The following is a 15,916-nucleotide window of genomic DNA, read 5'->3' on the forward strand; positions in this document are numbered from 1 at the left end:
GAAAAATGCATACAGTACTTAGAGTCAGCACTCTGGGTGTGTTTAATGCTGCTTAGTGCTCGTTCTGCTTTGTTTCTTGGAGTCTAAAGGAGTTATATAATCCTTCATTAAAAACTGTACATTTTGCCAGAACAATCCTTTGTGGTAAAATGGAGTATATACACACTACAACCGTTCTTGTTTGCTTAAAGAAGAGGATAAAACACAAGCCCAAAACAGGTGTATTTTTTCCTGCATGTTCATGTCAATGGTGGGTGGGAGAACAGACATAAAATATATTACACTAAAGTGAGTAGTGTCATGATAAATTACCTTGGCTGTGCACTCATTGTCATTTGCTTTGCCCCATTTTCTTCATTATAGCTTTACCTTGGTAGATTCTTTTCTAAAAAGATGGATGGAGAAAGCCCTGAGTGTAGTACCTTTGGGCTGGATCTGCTAAGCTGGAATCATTTGCTCAGTGAGACAGACAAAATGCATTTTCTTTTCATTTTAAAATAAAATGGTAGCTGGTTTTGCCCAATGACACAGTAAAAATGAACACAGGGCCCCTGGGTATTGGCCCAGTCTCATCATATATCTGTCATATTTTATTTCTTTGAATGCATGCTTTTTGTTTACTCTCCTCAAAAATCTTAAGATTTCAGAGACTTTTCATCTCTTGGTTTAAGGAGTCAAATTACATATATACATCTCTGGCAATCTTTCTTTATCGTGTGGGCCTCTAACAAAGATTAGTTCAGCCAAAAGGCAGTCAGAAGGTTTTTATTTAAAAAAAAAGTTTTGATCTGTAAGTGATCTCCCAAAGAGGAGGTAAGTGGGTGGTGGTGAGGCATGGGCTCAAAGGGTCACATAGGTGCCATGGTGCTGGGCAAAGACACTGTCCTCATGGAGTCTGTGATTTGGGTCATTGGTGACGAGATAGTCATGGCGACAAGCTTTGGGAACTCTGCCTTGGTGTTGCACCTTCCGCTAATCTGGCTTTATAGGAAAGCAATCTGAGGAGACTGTGGACTAGAAGTATGGACTCATGGTGACTTTCTGCAGGAGATGGAGTGTGATATCATACACGAGAGACGACTGCACCACACGCAGTGGTGTGTCTGCCATGGTCTAGATACACCCTTGTGCTCATATGGTTTACAGGTTCCACCCATGAGGCAGCTGAAGTCTGGTGCCTGCTGCCACCTGTGCTTCACCTGAGGGGCATGGAACCTGCCAGAAGGGCCTTCCTTAACGAACCAGCTTCTTGACTTGTAGATCAGTCATCACACCAGCTCTGTTGTGTGACTTCTCAGTGTGGTTTCCATTGGGGACACATGTTTTCAGATTTTTCTAAATCAAAAATACTTTCTTTTACAATTAAAAAGGTTTTTTGTTTTTTTGTTTAACACTTAAGATGCTTTAGGAAAGGGAGAGGGGAAAATAGTAACTCATCAGCATCACTTCTGACACTTTGTGACTGTTCATTCTTTTTCTACTATTTTTTCTTCTTACCTTCTCATTTTTTGCTAGCCTAATTACAAACTTAATGAAAAGTTGCAAAAATTATCAGCATGTGAAGTTTGACATATAGCCTTAGGTTTTCTACCTTACTGAGTAAGTTGATTAGGTCTTCAATATCTTTACTTTTTTTTTTTCCTTTTGATCTGTTTTTGGACTGAGAGTGGCATGGTAAAGTATTTTATTATTAAGGTGTTTTGTCTATGTCTCTTTGTATCTCCTGTAGTTTGTGCCTTATAGCAGTTGTTGCTGTGTTATTTGGTGTATAAATATTCATAACTATTATATCTTCATTTTGAATTGTGTCTTTTAGCATTGAAATGTGTCCTTTTTCATCATGACCCTTATAAGGGTCAGACAGAAACAGCATCCTCTCCCCCATCTCAGTATACCTCAAAAAAATGAGAATTTGTTTTAAATTGATCTGATAAATAGGCCTTGCTCTCTCTTACACTGATTTATTTGCCAGTTGAAAGGTAGAAAACTGAAGTCGTTTTAAAATTAATTAAAAATCTCTAAATCCAAAAACCAGGTGCAGTGCATTCTTTTGGATCCTTGCCTCTGAACGGTCTCTTGGTAGGTACCTAATTCTTTAGTGTGTCAGAAGTGTTAAGGTGTTTAATGAATAAGTTCTGAAGCAGAACTAATTAATGGAAAGATAAAAAATGTAGTCAATAAATACCTTTTTTAACACTGAGAGGTGGCTTCAAGTTGTTTTCTAAATAGGGCATAGGAAGATAATTGCAGTTCATGTCTTTTTCTAATATGAAGTTCTTTCAGTTCTTACACCTCCACCTTTTTTTTCTTTTGACCTTCCCACTTTTTATGAAACACAGAGAATTCCAAACTAAGTTCATGATGCATACATACTATTTTATATGCTTTAATATCATCTTGCTTTTTAGTTTTTACCCTATAATTACTTAATGTGAACAGAGTTATTGGTATGCCTGAAAGAGCCAGGTTACTTTTAGGTGTCTTGACAAAGTATATTGTACCTTATAGAGACTCTAAAAATGGCATTTCCCCACTAACTTTAGACCCAACTCCTAAGATATTTGTTTTGCTGCATTCACATTTTGTCTTTTCTCTTCTGTGTTCAGAATATACACTTTACTTAAGAGAATAAAATATAAACAGAATAAAATACTTTCTCTTCTGTGATTATTAGAATCATATAGTTGGAATTATTAATATAACACAATCTGTATCTAAGTCTTTTAATTGTAACTTTAAATTCCCAAGAGAACTATGATTGTTTATGTAGAATTTGGATGGAAGGGTTAGATGGTCCTATCAAGTTGGGGGAAGAGGGCATAAGTGAGGAAGGGAAAGACGGAATTAAATGAACTTAATATAAAAAGGGTAATTTCTAGAACCTGGGTTAAGATTCCATTTTAATTAGGATCAGTTATTTAGAATCAGTTCATCTCTTATAAACATTTGTGCATTATCAAAGAAAACATAAATTATAGTTATCAAAATTCAAAATCTTCTTATTTTTATTCCAAAAAGAAAAAATCTGAGATGTGAAAGAATAATATTCTGCTGTTTTGAGAATTTGTGAAAATGTGACTTTTGTGTTGTGGTTAAGATTTCTTCCCATATACTTGTTATTAACAGTCAAGTGCTTCACACTTTAAAGTCTTAAAAGGGCTATCCCCAAGCCCCAGAAAATTATTTTCTTTTGCATCCACATTTCTGTGTTTTGAGATGCTGTACTATGAACCAGGTAGGTTTGCTTTACATATTATGATGATGATGAACTTAGTTAATTTAGACATTTTTATAATAGGCAAACCAGTTATTTGCTTTAAAAAATTGCATGCTTATCTTGTTTTAAACTTTCTAAGTAGTGATTAAAACATTTATCTATGGTTTAAATTATGCACTTCAGAGTTCCTCAGCATGTAGATTTTTGGATAAAATATAGTCTTTACAATCTGGTAGTTTAGACTTAGCTTCAAACCCTCTCTCTACTATCCATTAAAACCAGGTCTTAGGCTTCCCTGGTGGCGCAGTGGTTGAGAGTCCGCCTGCCGATGCAGGGGACACGGGTTCGTGCCCCGGTCCGGGAAGACCCCACATGCCGCGGAGTGGCTGGGCCCGTGAGCCATGGCCGCTGAGCCTGCGCGTCCGAAGCCTGTGCTCCGCAACGGGAGAGGCCACAACAGTGAGGCCCGCGTACCGCAAAAAAAAAACCCAAAAAGAACCCACCAAGTCTTGTTCATTCTATCTCCTTGGTGTCTCTTTAACCTATCCTTAATGTCCCTTCCCATGACCACTGCTCGTAAAATTTTGGTTCTGGGTTGTGGCTGCCATCTGAAAAGTCTATCTACTCTCAGTCTGTTATCAACTTCAACCTCCAAATCTATGTTATACTACCACCCCAATAATTTTTCTAAAATATAAAATATCTTGTTAGTCTCCTTGTTAGGATTGTCGTTTTAGCACTTTGGGGATAAAATGTTAGCTCTTAGCATGGCCTATGAAGCCATTTAGGTCTTGGTCTTTGCCCTCCTTTCCAGCCTGATTTGTGCCATTCCCTAGTCCTACTCTATTTTCACTGTATTGAATTGCAGGAAGATTCCTAAGCACCAAGTTCTCATATTGGCAAGCTATTGCACATACTGCTTCCTTTGTTTAGAACATTTTTTCTCCTCTTTTTAATTGTCTCTTGCTTCTTCATCTTCTTTTACTCTTTCCCTTCTTGCCCTAGTCTGGATCAGACGCCTCTGTTCTGGGCTTCTACTTCATGCCTACACAGGGTTCTTAGTCTATCCTTTACTTGTTTATACTCCTACTGCATTGTGAGTACTTGAAATGTCTTGCTTATTTTTGTCTCTCTGTCATCTGTGATAGGACCTCTTAAATAGGTTCTCAGTAAAGGTTCAGTGAGCCAAATTAGCCAGCACTTTGTTTTGCCATTAAGCAGTTTTTATAATTGTTTTAGTTCTGGGTACCTACAAAAAATGTGCTGTATTCTGTTGCCATTTTCTTTATGCTTTATCTTGAGATACTGACTACCCTCTGTTTCTCTCTCATCTATATGATTTTAGTAAAATGCATTTCCCTAAGACTCTTGCTTTAGCATAGATCTAGGATGGACTGAGAAAGTATTTTCCTACTGTTAGTTAGGAAGTTTGAACAAGGAGAATAAGAAGAGATAAATGTTAAATATCTCAGGCCACTAACAACTCTTTAACAAAACACTCCTTCCTTGTTCTCCATCAGGAACTCCCAGTAGCAAGAAAGAATGTAACTTGTACTCTGGTCATTGACCATGGTAGAAAAACTTTATATCTGTGGAAGGGGATTTGGCTTTAATTCCTAAAAGTGACATTACTTTTGACATCAACTGGAATGAATAGGTCTACAAATTAGAATTGATTTTACTAGAAAATTAACATTTAAGAGTTAAAAGGGGCTTATGGAAAGAAAAATCATATGTGTAGTTAGTAATTGAGCTTGCCTATACTTAAGTAAAATTTAAACTCTGTAGTAATGTCTTGATTTTAAGATTCCCTATCAAAATATTTAAAGTATATTTTTGAGAAATGAAATCCAGACCCTTTTGAAAGTCTGATTTAAATACCAATAGTTGTTAAATACTCATTATCTTATAAGCATTATTACATCAAATTCTCTAATTTACTCTGTGAAAAAAGTACTTGCTGTAGTCATCTTACAGATGAAAAAACCAAGGCTCTGCAGTATCAGGTGATTCGCCCTAGGTCACAGCTAGAAAATAAGTGGTGGGTATAGGATTTGAACCCAGACTTATCTGACTCAATGTCCATTCTCTTAACAATCACATTACAAATGTGATGCTTTCTTTAACAGGAATTTTAAAATTATACAACTAGTTGGTTTAATCTTGACAGAAAATGGAGGGCCTATGTTAACTTTACCCATTTGTTTCCTTTTATTAAAAACAATTTTTTTTCTAACAACACTAAGTACCACACCAGTGTATGTTACAAAAAACCAAACATGACCCAAGTATAAGATGGTTAATCAGCTACTAAATATCTACAAATATGGTCCTCTTCCAAGTGACTAGTTTACACCAGGCAGGTGTTTAGGACTGGGGAGAACTGGCTCAGAGTGTGAATCTCATGAGCCCTCAGAACACAAGATGAGGATCTTAAGTTCTGCTTATGGGTCTTTCATCTGGGTATTGGAAGAGTTCAGGGTCCGTCTAGTTGGTAGGTATTAAAGTGGAAATGAAGCTTTTAAGAATGCTCCAGGATTGCAAGAATGGCCACGAACCTTTGCAGTTCCTTCCATGAAGAGGTGGAGTCTCTTTCTCCACTCATTGAGTTTGTACTGGCCTTGTGACTTGTCTCAGTTCTTAGGCTGAATCCTCTGCTCTTCCCTTAAATGCTGACAGTCTCTGGACAGAGTAGGGATGCTTGGCCTGCTTTTCTCATTGCTCTTTTTTTTTCCCCCTGAGGTCATGGCATCCACATACAGAAAGCTTCATCCTCATTTTTCCAGATTTCTTATATCTACCTACATATCAGTGTCTTGCTCCCGCTCTCCTTCTCCACCCTGCCTTCCCCTAATCAAGCCCATTATTTCATATTTTCTCAAAAAGTGTCAAGGATTCTTTTGTCTTTAAGGAATTGAAAACTTAACTAATTACAGGTTTAATAAGTTGGTTTCATTTTGTCACTAAGAAGATCAAAGCTGGTCAGTTGTAGGTGTTGGTTTACTTACTTGGTGAATACCATTGAGAATTCAGTCTTCCTTTTGGTGTGCGGAGGGGGAGGTGTTGTTGGTGAGTACATGCACATCAAAATTACTTGAATTTTTAAATTTGCAAACTAAAAAACAGATTCAGAAAAATCCCAATATAAACATATAACCTAATGAAACTTTATAATCAAAGATCCTGTAACCATTTCACAAGTTAAGAAACAGAACTTTTACAACCCCTGCCTCCCTGGAGAAGTCCCACTGTGTGCCCCATCCTAAACACCAAGTTTAATTTGCTTATTTGTAAATTTGATCTATCTTTTAAATATTTTTAAATCTACAGCTCTCCCCCATCCCTTTCTTTTCTTTATAATTCTTTGCTGTAGAGCCTGGGCCTTTTGTCCTGCAGAGTTCCCACAGTGTGGATTCTGCTGATTGCATGCTCACTGTAGTTCAACATGTTCCTCCATCCTCTATTTCCTGTCAGTTAGCAGCTGGATCCAGTGGCTTGATCAGACTCAGGTTCAATCCCTTTGCAAGACTCTAGGTGGGTGTGTTCTTTCATCAGATGACGTGTGATTATCTAGTTGCATTTTTTGATGGTGTTAACAACTGTTGATACTCAATGCCTAGATCCATTAATTCACTGGGAGTTGCAAAATGAAGATGTTCTAATTTTATATTTTTGTTTGTTAGTTGGAATGCTTTTATAGAGAGAGACTTCCTCTCAACTACTATTTGGTTATTCAGTATGAAGTTCACATAGGAATGGCCACATATGTGCTTGATACTTCTCCATTATTTACCAACTTTTAAGATAACTAATTGGTTTCTTATCCTCTGAGGGTACCTAGATAGTTTCTTAAAAATATCCTTATGTACTAATGAATTTAAACAAATGGTGAATTTCAGTGCTTTGCAGTTTTGACCATTATTGAAGTGCAAATTATCCTATCTTTGGCAAGTAAGAGCCTCTTCACGTTGGCTCCTGTGTCTTTTTGATACAACAGTCTTTCTTTGCTATGTAATATGACCAGATCCTCATCTTGTATAATTCTGCCCCACACCTGGAATCAGCCATTAGTCATTTCTCCAAGAAGCTTGAAGTTGTTTTTGTGAAAAATATTTCACAATCTTTGTCCTACAGATATTCACTGCTACTGAGTTGGTCATTGTCTCTTGGTCCATTTAATAAATAAAATGAGGAGAAAAATATTTGTGTGTGTGTGTGTGTGTGTAGTATGTATATATATATGTGTGTATTATGTATATATATATATGTATATATGCGCACACATATATAAATAAAATTTCTCATGAGTTCATACAATATATTTAACTAAAACTGAGTACAATAGGGCTTTATCTATCCATGTCTATATTGCATCTTCAACTACCTTCTTCCATATTGAGAATGCTGGGGATGATAGAATTAAAATATTGCATAATTGCTCAATTGCGTTATGCCACATTACAAATATAACAACCTCAGAATAACAGTACTAATGCCATCACCACGAATATGATTACTGAAAATACATAAAAAGATTTTTGCATATGCTTGTCCCATTCTCCCCCATCCATCATTATTTTTAGTAGTTGTACTATATATTGTTAAAGCATATAACCATTGCATACTGTACCCTCTCCCTTTTAGCCTTCATTTAGTCTTAATTCTACAAGTAACTGTATAGTTAGTGCTACCACTAGTCTTTATGTCAGTGTCTCCTAAGTATTTTGGTTGTATGAAGATTATTCACTAATAGTAGGAAAAATCCATGGGAGCAAAATTCCCTGAGTTCTTTTATATTGGTGATATAGTTTGTATCCTTTATTCTTGAAAATCAGTTTTGCTGGATATGAAATTCTTGGTTCACATTTCTTCCTAGAGTATTTTAAATGTTACTCCTTCCACCTCACTCAGATCAATAGGCAAATCATGGAGCTTTTGTTTTCTGCAATCAGAAAACATGATGTAATGGTACTTCCTCTGCCACTCTTCACACTGTTATTAGTTCTGCTATTAAAGCATTGGATAGGCCATGACTGTCTTTACTTGAAACACTTTTAGTCGTTCGTCTTTGAACTAGGATGAAGCAGACTGTTGCATTGCATTAAATGTTCTCCCTCTTGGGTGCTGTGTTTTCCCTCTAGACTTGGCCTTCTCTCTGTGTCCCATAGGTTTCCAGTATTGGGCTAATACTGCTCATCATCCCCTGGGCAGGTCACGCGCATGCTGCTCTTTCACAAAAAGTACTGCTCTTCTCTTGAAGGCTCCCCTGCGATTAAACCCAAACACTACTTTACTTGTGAGGTCTTAACTAAATACCCTCAAATTCAAAACAAATGTTTTTTCTTGTGTGCATTCCCTATCCTCATCCTATAGTACTTATTTTATTTTTTCCTATTTTATCATTTTTTGGACATGTCTCTCTTATTATACATTAAAAATTCTTGAGAACAGGATTTCTATTTCCTGCATGTCTCTATCCCTCCACAGCATAAAGCACGTGTTCTAGCTGAAGGGTAGTATTAGAGCTAGGGTTAGGATGCTAGATGTATTCATTGAATGGGGTGAAGAGGACAGCCATCATTTCTACAATTTGATAGGTGTGAAGTGTGCAAGACTTAGTTATAATATGAACATTATAATAGGCTTCAACTCTAAATGCTTTCTTAGAAAAAGAAAACAGAAGAACTTCAAGATATAACTGCTTTTTAGTTTAGTCTTTTTCTTGGACTTGTTTTTTATAATATGCTACTAACTTTCTTGATTTGGACACATGTTTGGGTTTCTGTATGTAACCAATTTGTTCGCAACACTAATAGTGCCGAATTCAGGATTACCAGCTTGCTAATTACCATATCTTCTACCTCCTCAAAGGCACCTACCATCATCCCTTACTTATCTATCAGGATACTCTCTATTTTTTTACATCTCCTTTTTTTTTTATAGATCTTTATTGGAGTATAATTGCTTCACAATACTGTGTTAGTTTCTGTTGTACAACAAAATGAATCAGCCATACATATATCTCCATATCCCCTCCCTCTTGAGCCTCCCTTCCACCCTCCCTATCCCACTTAGTAACAGCTATGTGGCTCATTCTTTGTGTGTGTAAATAAAAATTCATAAGCTAAATCAGTGATTTTTTTGTAGATAAGAATTATTGGCTTCTCTACAAGTGTCAAGGTGTATCCATTATAATTTTTCAACAGAACGTCTTTGGACATCAATCACTGAAGATTGGCAGGCACCAATTCTAAATATTTTAAAGATTTTATTCCTACACACCAATATAATTTCTAAAGTTTAATGCTCATCACCTTCTTTCTGTTCTTGTCCTTCAAAATATTACTTTATGGCATTTGCTGTCCGTAAATAGTCCAAGTCAATTTAAAATCACATAATTTAAAAACTCTTAGTGTTGTTCATTTGTAAATGAATATTTTTGTTCATATGTATTCATAATAAAGTTTATGAGCCGACTACAACAATCAGTTATAGTGAAGGGCTGACTAATAAAAGTAAAAATGTGAATTAAGTCCATTCTGTAAAAGAATCATTAAATAGACCTATCAGTACAACCTCACATACACTCACAGGAAACTACCTAAGTAAACTTCAAATGCTATATTTTTAGGAATTCATTGGCTATGGTAGATAGCTGTACTCACTCATGAATAACTGAGATAATTTTTATGAATTCATTTTATCTATGTCATTAACTCACCAAATGATGTGTTTCACATTAAAATAAAAACACTCTGTCTGTAAAACCAGCATGTCAGGGTACCGGCATACCATGATCTGTATTACTCCTTTAATTATTTTGTAACTTTTTGTCTCTGTTTTGCCATTAAATTTTCCAGTTTTTTGCTCTATGAATCTTTAACATTTACTTCTGTTTTACAATCCCGTTTCCTGTGGTTTGAAAATAAAATACTGCATAAGACTTGATGCAAAGAACTGAGAAAATATTAATAGACCAAACAACAACTTTCATGTTGAGTGTGAGCTTTTCTACTAATTTTAAGGCTTTGGGGGAAGGTTACTTTTCTCAAACTCTAAAATGTTTCTAGCTGAGTCTACTTGCACCCAGTGGGGACTGACCTAAAAACTAGCATCAAATATTCTATAGTTATGAGGATAAACAGGATTTCCCAGTCCTGAAAGTGTGCAAAATCCTTGTGATGGAAAAAAAAGGGCGCTTCTCTATTAGATAGTCCATACATAACCACATGTCTTCACAGCTGTAATTCCTGCTCATTACTCAGTGTAAATGTGCATAATATTTCCTGAAGAAGAACATTAGTCAGCTCATAAATTAACTGATTTACAAGACAACTATCTTTCCACAAGTGCCTTAAACGTTTGTTGTGAATTTAGTGACTATTAGGTGATATAGAACACTGGATAAAGCAAAATAGTTCGAAATGGTTGATTAGATTAATGTGTAATTGATATATTGTGTATCCTAATGGAAATTCTATGTTATAAAACAATTAGTATTGTTTATATGTAATGTGAGTTCTGATGTTTGGAGCAGAATAATTCACATTTATTAATTTCGCTATGTTTCTCTAAACATTTTTAGGGAGAGGAGCAGAGGATAAGTTTTACTTTGGTTGAGTCAGTTAACTTTTTGTGTTACTTTTCAGCCTTATAGGCTTTTTATTTCCCCATGATAGTAAAAAAGATAAATAACTTAAATTTAAAATTGTTGATAGAAATATGGTGAGAATTTTAATTTCATCAGTTAGGTAAAATAAAACATATAACAGATATTTGAAGACCTCCACAATTTAAATGGTCTATATTGGCAAGGGGAAATTTATGTATATATTGAGTATTTTTTACCTATTGATGATACACTTATCAGTCAATGAATATTTACTGTTCTGCAGATCTGTGTACCTGTTTTATTAAAAAGTATAAAGAAAAACGTCTGTGAAAATAATTGCTATTTTAAAATAAAAGATTCATTAGAGAAAAATTTAGAAAGCAAAAAGTAGAAAGAAGGAAAACAATAAGCACATCACTTGAAGCCAATTGCTATAATAGCTATGTGCATTTTCTTTTAGTCTTATATCCCTTTTGATTTTTAACACAATTTATTATCAATCAACAAATTAATAATAACATAGAATATAGAATAATATAGAATAATAAAACAATATATTTTGGTCCTATCAAGATTATTTTTCTTTAAGAAATTAAGAAATAGTAGACTTTTAATTGAAAATTCTTTTAGTCTTAGCGTTTCAGTTTCATTTTTATGTACTTTATTATAGCTATAACCATAATCATTCTTTGTATCTTTATTTTTTTATTTAACATTATAAAATTTGCATTTCTGCATGTTATTTCTGAAACTAGTTTTAATTCTATATGAATTTATATATAGATATAGATTTCTGTTTTCATTGGATATTTTTGCCAATCTGAAGTTATGATTAATAGCACTCCAGTGAATATTACATGTGTTTGTTCTTAATCTTTTGATTGATTCCCAGAAGCGAAATTACTGAGTCAAAGGCACTAGTAATTATTATTGTGGTTACTATCCATGAAAATCAAATAGTTGAAAAGTGATGAGGACTTATAAGTGGGTCAGAGCTTGTATTATAAATGATAACTTGAGAAAAGGTTTCAGAAATGAATCAGAGAGAAATGTAATCATTTTTCATTCTTCAAGGTAAAAGCCAGTAAAGAAAGAGTAGCAATACAATAGAGGAAAAGGAACGAGAAGTGGATCAATGCCCTGTTATTTCCATAGCACGGGGGACTAAGAAAATATAATAGCTGTTGATCTCTTCTGTTTAAAAAATAATACAAGTAACTTATAAGACGTAATAAAACTCATCCATTAGCCTGTAATGAGAGAAAACCTACTATTTGATGCATTCACTTTGTGTGTACATGTGTGTGTTTCTGGGGAGAAGAGGGTGTATAAAATGAGATAATACTATATGTATGATTTGATAATCCTGCTTTTGTTATTTTACATAATATGAACATTTCTCTGTTACTTTAAAAAATTTATGATATTTAGTGGCTGCATAATATTCCATAATTTATTTATTTTTTCATTCATATTTATCTTGTTTCTACCTTTTATGGCTATTATAAATATCACTTCAGTGAACATTCTTATAAGCAATTTTGGTACTTCTGATAATGCAATTAGAGTAAATACCTATAATTGGAATTACTAGTTTAAAGGTAATGCCGTTTATGGATTTCTGAAATTCATCTAAGTGGAGGTAGGGTTTATCTTTTAAATTTCTGTAGTTAAAGTCTCCCTTAGGTTACTTTGATGCTGTATAACCTCAGACACCTTATTTGGCTCTCAGGTCTCTAGTTATCCTTCCTTGGACAAATATATGACTATCAGACATTTAAGTCGTTCATCAGTGTCATGAACTAAAAGGAATTTGGGGAGGGTCAGGTAACAAATGATACTGCTCAAGATTTATTAAATATCTATTATGGTTATTTTATGCTGATCATTTGATCACATGGTGGTTTTAACCACCTCCTCAATAATATATATGTTTTCTCTCTCCATACCAGAGTGCCTCATGGTTCTCTAAGGATTTCCAAACTGCCTGTGTGGGGTGGGCAAAGAATCTGTAATCTCACTCAGCCTCATCCTCTCTCTCTCTGTCTCTCTCTGTGTCTCTGTCTTGTTCTCTCTCCCTTCCCCTCTCTCTTATTTCTCTGGTTAACACACTATCTTTTCTTTCCAGTGGTCTGACTGGCCTGAAGTGTTACAAGTAGTCTTTCTTCTTCTTTTTTCCTGTCAGTTCTGACTTTAATCTTAATAATGAGAGCAGATATTCACTCATCTCTGTGGTTAGAGTGCAGAAAGAATAAATCTTTGGTAGCGTGGCTCTAGGAAGATTTTTTTTTTTTTCACCTAGAAGTATTCCCCGTCTTTTTTCTCTTTAAAACTTTCCCTTTCCTACAGAAGAACAGAGAACACAGTTGACAGCCCTTCAGAAGCCAGGGACACTTATGGAATTGCCTCAGCAGAAAAGCCTTTCAGCACTTAATCTCTGAAGCTTCTTCATTTCCCTTTGTTTGGGCAACTAAGTACTCTTGACTCAGGATGGTCAACTATTGATTTCAGGTCACCAGTGGGCGTTGCTCTGAAGTGAATAGTTGATTCCTGTGTTCTAGAATTCTAGAATTTTAAAAAGACATCCACATTTGACTACAGTACAGCACCCTTTTTGGAACTGTTTATGACATAGCAAATCTGGGCCTCCATGTTTTACCCAATTTAGCCTCTTCGGCTCTATTATTGTGGACTAGAGCTCTCTCCCTGGCCCTGAGGCCTTGCATAAAGTTTGGCTCGGTGAAAAGAGAAGGATATCCTTTGGGAATCAGTGATGGTGAGGTGTTGTTTGCCTGGAGCACAAGACTTAGTTGCTGAATAATGTATGTTTAACGTATGTCGAGTCAGTTCCAGATCTATAAAGGCTATAACAGGAGATCCTTGTATATTGCCTCTTACTGTCATTTCTAGCAGAAGGAGCAGAAGAAAGGATGAGCCTAAGACGTCACCTTTGCTCCTTCTGGTCAGAATGCGAAAAGTTAAGGTGGCAGAAGATAATGAAACTATTTGTTAAAATGAGGTTCTTGGCTTCTCTGTTGGATTTCATTTATTCAAGCCACTCCAGATTTCCTTCAAGAGCTGAATTTAAGATGATGTTACTTTACCTATTATATGAAAATGTTGTACATTGTTACATGTATATAGATGGTCTTATATACTTAGACTCCAAATTACGCTAGACAACCAATACCATATATGAAACTGAATAAAATATCGTGACTAGGATAAAAACAAGTGTAGATACTTGAATATCTGTATCTTAATTGTTTTCCAGGGAAAGGGGATGTATTTGGAGACATCTTCTGGAAGGAAACCACCCTTGCTCATGCCTGTGCCAATGTCCGAGCACTGACATACTGTGACCTCCACATCATCAAGCGAGAAGCCTTGCTTAAAGTCCTGGACTTTTATACAGCTTTTGCAAACTCATTCTCAAGGAATCTCACTCTTACTTGCAATCTAAGGAAACGGGTATGTTGTCTGGACCCACTTCCACTTATTAGCATCTAGAGGGTTAATACCTTATATGCTATTAGTTGAAGAGTGGTAAAGTGATTTTATTTCATACTAGCACATTCCCATCAATGTAAAGTGACATGATTTTTCCCCCTTTCTTTATATTTTGTTTACTTTTTAAAGAGGGGATAAAAACCCTGAGTACATGGGTAGAGATTTGAATCTTTATCATTTAAGTGCAAAATGAAAAACAGACTTGAGGAGAAACAAACTGTACTATAATATAATTAGTTAATTCTTGGGGTTTATAATACTGCCATAAAATTAATATCAGTGTCTCTTACTTTATTATGTGGATCTTTTAAAGCTAGTAAGATTAATCAAACTGGTTGCCTACTTTATATTCCTGATTCTCTTTACACCCTCCCTCTCATTTAATAGTCAATTCATAAAGCTCATTCCCCATTAATTCTTTCAAACACACTATCTCAAAAAATAATTAGCCATACTGACATATCCTATAAATAGATTTAGGAATCCTTTACTTTGCATGGCTGCTGCAATTTTAATCTTCTTGCTGTTTTCTTTTTTATTGATGAGTGTGGCACAACTTTAATTTGCATAAAGAAACCTCCTAGCTCTGACTTATAGGTCATTGGACATTGGCGAGGGATCTTTTATTGCCAACAGTGAAATAGATGTTTGGATAACAGCACTTAAGGAATTTCATCTAAGATGATTACCTGTCTATGATGAAGTATTTTGAAATACAAGCCTTTCCTTCCACTAACCCCTTAAATAGAACCTTCCTGCTAGTTAACATGGAGAAAAAAATCAATCCAAGAGACAAATTAACATCTATACTGCAGCAACAAAGAAATGTGCATAAGTAAGCAAATCAACGTAATTCTCTGCTCAGGGTTCTAAGAGAGGATAAGACTTCAGGAGTCATATTCGTACTAGTGTCACAACACTTGATTTATATTTGAATAGCAGTTTCAGTTTATATTTTGTTAACAAATAGTTATTGAGCATCCACAACCCGCAAGACAAAATGTAAAGAGCTGTAGAGAGCACGAGGACTAAATACACAGTCGCCACGCTCAAGGAGATGACAGCCAAGTGCAACTATTATGTGAAATGCAAATATGTGAAACATCTATTTGTACAAGTAATTGAGAGTTAAGGTAATGATAAACCTGGAAGAGGGGTACCAGACAGGGCACCTGCTCGTTCATTAGGCAGTCCTGTCTAGTATTACACAGAAATGTGTCTCCTTAGGTCTGTGTTCTACCTTCTCTTCTACAAGGCTACCTGGTGAGTATTTGAAACTCTTATGTCTTATTAAATCTTCCCAATATACATTTTGCCAGTTTTAGAACCTTCCCACGTACTACAAGTTTACGAAAACTCAGATCTGTCCTTACAGTCCTCAGGACAGATATTATTTGTCACTGTCCTCCTCAAAGCACTGTTGTCTACACATCATCTCATCTGATGTTTATAATATTCCTGTGGGGAAAAAAGGGCAGTTATTTTCCCTTCAAAACACATATGAGGGAACTCAGACCTAAAGAAATTAATATTAAGTAACCGACTGATATATTTGCAATGAAAGGTGTCAAAGAGGG

At 35.3% G+C, this 15,916-nt stretch overlaps 1 protein-coding gene across 1 annotated transcript in view; it reads left to right on the forward strand.

Moving 5' to 3' along the window:
- Positions 1 to 15,916, forward strand: part of KCNH5 (potassium voltage-gated channel subfamily H member 5) — a 323,612-nt gene that overhangs the window by 257,865 nt on the left and 49,831 nt on the right. Inside the window, exon 10 of the mRNA XM_060166885.1 lies at positions 14,104 to 14,300. Within this exon, the coding sequence (XP_060022868.1) occupies positions 14,104 to 14,300 (197 nt within the window). The remainder of the gene's footprint in view (positions 1 to 14,103; positions 14,301 to 15,916) is intronic.

The sequence above is a fragment of the Lagenorhynchus albirostris genome, chromosome 1, assembly GCF_949774975.1.
Source record: "Lagenorhynchus albirostris chromosome 1, mLagAlb1.1, whole genome shotgun sequence".
Classification (NCBI taxonomy): domain Eukaryota; kingdom Metazoa; phylum Chordata; class Mammalia; order Artiodactyla; family Delphinidae; genus Lagenorhynchus; species Lagenorhynchus albirostris.